General features: G+C 42.7%; 1 protein-coding gene across 1 annotated transcript; it reads right to left on the minus strand.

Moving 5' to 3' along the window:
* Positions 1-756: 756 nt before the first annotated feature.
* LOC134176968 (uncharacterized) lies at positions 757-1,536 on the minus strand. Its single transcript, XM_062643691.1, has 2 exons — positions 1,531-1,536; positions 757-1,453 (listed from the first exon to the last, which is right to left on the minus strand). Exons 1-2 carry the CDS (start codon positions 1,534-1,536, stop codon positions 785-787), a joined length of 675 nt encoding a protein of 224 aa, XP_062499675.1. The 3' UTR covers positions 757-784.
* Between the last annotated feature and the right edge of the window lie 1,129 nt (positions 1,537-2,665).

Here is a 2,665-nt window from a genome sequence, read left to right on the forward strand (position 1 = left end):
TCAAGAAGTTGACTTTCCTTTTGTACAATGTCCAAACATTTACTTCTTATGAAAGAGTCAAAACCTACTGCAGTACCCAGTATGACTAAACCATCATGTCTTAAGGGAATAGGCAAATCCCATCCAGAACATCTCGAGGGGCAATAAGCCTCACATTTGTCGTCTCGTAACTCCAAGCCTATATTAAAGAGAAGGTCTTTCATCTCCAAATAGACAGATGTTACATCGTCTATGGAACCCATGATCATTGCATCATAGAGGTAGCAAGGAATCAAGACTGATGGATGCTTAGTGCTGAGGGTGGAAATCACAGAGTGTAAGGCAAGGCTGAAAAGAAAAGGACCCAATGGGTCACCTTGCTGTACACCTTCCACCGACGAAATGACAGAGTCACTACCTTTTACGGACACTACTAGAGAAGTGGGATTGAGATAGCATTTTGCCACAAAAGGGCATAGACCCGGAAACTGCTTAGATACCTCATCCAAAATGAGATTGCGGCTAATGCTGTTAAAAGCATTCTTAGCATCGACTTTCAAAATGACACAATTCTTTTCTTGCTCCAAATACAACTGCACCAAGTGAGCCACAACTTCGCTTCCTCCTGGCGTTGGAACGCCATACTGGTAAGGAGCAAGGCACTCTGCCATCTCATTTTTCAAGTGTGAACACACTGTTCTACCTACGAGTCACCTAAAGCAGTTTCCAACTGCAATGGGACGGACATCCACATCATTTTTTTAGAGCTATCAGTTTTGCTCCAGCCATAGCGTTCATCACAGAATCAGGAACACAACCCCCCAAGAATCAGGTTGCAGACATTGAAAAGAGCTTTCCAGGTCAGATCAGAGTACAAGAGCATTTTTAAATGCTCAAATCGCCATCCATCGTTTCCAGCACTGGAACCGTTTGGGCATCCTTGTAAAGACGAGATAAAAGTATTTTCTGATATTTGGATAGGTTGACTAGTCGGTGGAGATGATGGTTCGGTGTTGGATGACAAGATTCTATCAGATGGGTGCTTTTGTTTGAGCTTTTGGAACGTATCATCAGTGTCAGAGGCGATTCCTGAGCTTGTCAATATATTGGCAGCTCTAGAAAGAGCACCGAATTTGATTTTGTTCAGAACGGAACTGACAAGATGAGACTCGGAATTTGTTGAAATTCTCGTTTTCAAGTCGGAATCTGCGACGACTTCACGCTTGCAACCAGAACGTTTTGTAATATGAAATAATTCTCCCCACTTCTCTTCTTTGAATAACCGAAATCGTCTCTCAACTTCTTTATAACCTGATTTTCCTCCTCGTGAAACGGGTTGCAGAAGTAGACGTGGCACTAGTAGTAGCAGTTTCCATGCAGACTCATTCTCAGGATTTTCTATAATTGGGTTCAAAGGAATGGAACAACATTGCACAAACGACTGCGAGAAACAAGCCTTCAGTTCTCTCTCTCTCTCTCTCTCTCTCTCTCTCTCTCTCTCTCTCTCTCTCTCTCTCTCTCTCTCTCTCTCTCTCTCTCTCTCTCTAGTACAGGCATTAAATGGTTTGACCTTAAACAAATTGCAATACAAACTCTCTCAACTGTTTCCTACATAGAAAAGTGTGCTCTATAACATACTAAAAGTCTTAGTGAATTCTTTGAGGGGAAGTGAGCGTATCATCTCTGGTAGCGTTCAAATCACGTGACCTCCAAAACTCTCTCTATGTCTAACTTACAGTTCTTCTGAAACACAGATATCGCATTGGATACTGTAGAAACACTATAGTGAAGAACAAATACCTCACTGGAGACTTGTTCAAGGCTTCTCCATCGGCGATTAGACTAGAACGTGATCGAAAACGCCGTCGTTTCCGGATTATCGTCGTGTTCTCATGTAGAAACCACTCTGGAAAGGTTACAATCATCTCTCTGAAACAGTCTACCCTTTTGACTTCTCCGTTACTCACTCCATCAGACCATGATCGACATCACGAGTAGTAGCCAGCGTCGAAGTTCCCGTATACCCGGGAATTTTAGATTTGTCAACGTGGCAATGGACGCGTTAGAGGTGTCTGAAGATTGTATCATCTGCAAACAACCTTTAGAAGAGACATCACCAACTGCTACTCTGGGAGAAAAGGGAAGTGCAAGTATCAACAAAGCAAGTGATTCCAGGAATGACACTATCCACTCTCTAGCTGGGCAACAAGTACACCAAGAATGCCGTCGAAAATACTGCAACCCTCAACAAATAGCCAGAGTTGCTAAACTAGGCAATCAAAAATATGGTACAGCTGTAGACACTGCAAGGCATCAACTTAGGTCATCAGAAAAGCAGTTTAACTTCAGCACGGATTGTTTCTTCTGTGGCACACCAGCGACGTTGGGTAGAAAGAGAAGAAGTTCTAATGTTTTCCCTGTGCAAACAGTCCAATTGAGAGACACAATTCTAGCAATGTGTCTTAAAAGAGGTGATACCTGGGCAGATGCTGTACAAGCAAGACTTTTGCATATTCATGATCTTCATGCTGCAGATGCAGTATAGCATGGAGGGTGTAGTGTAAATTTTCGTACGAAGAAACAGATACCAGCAATTTATCAGCAAGAAATGAGCAGCTCGAAAAGGGCAAATTTAGGTCGCCCAATAGATAAAGAAAGAACAGATGCATTTCTGGAGGTTGCTAGT

Source organism: Corticium candelabrum, chromosome 1, assembly GCF_963422355.1.
Source record: "Corticium candelabrum chromosome 1, ooCorCand1.1, whole genome shotgun sequence".
NCBI lineage: Eukaryota > Metazoa > Porifera > Homoscleromorpha > Homosclerophorida > Plakinidae > Corticium > Corticium candelabrum.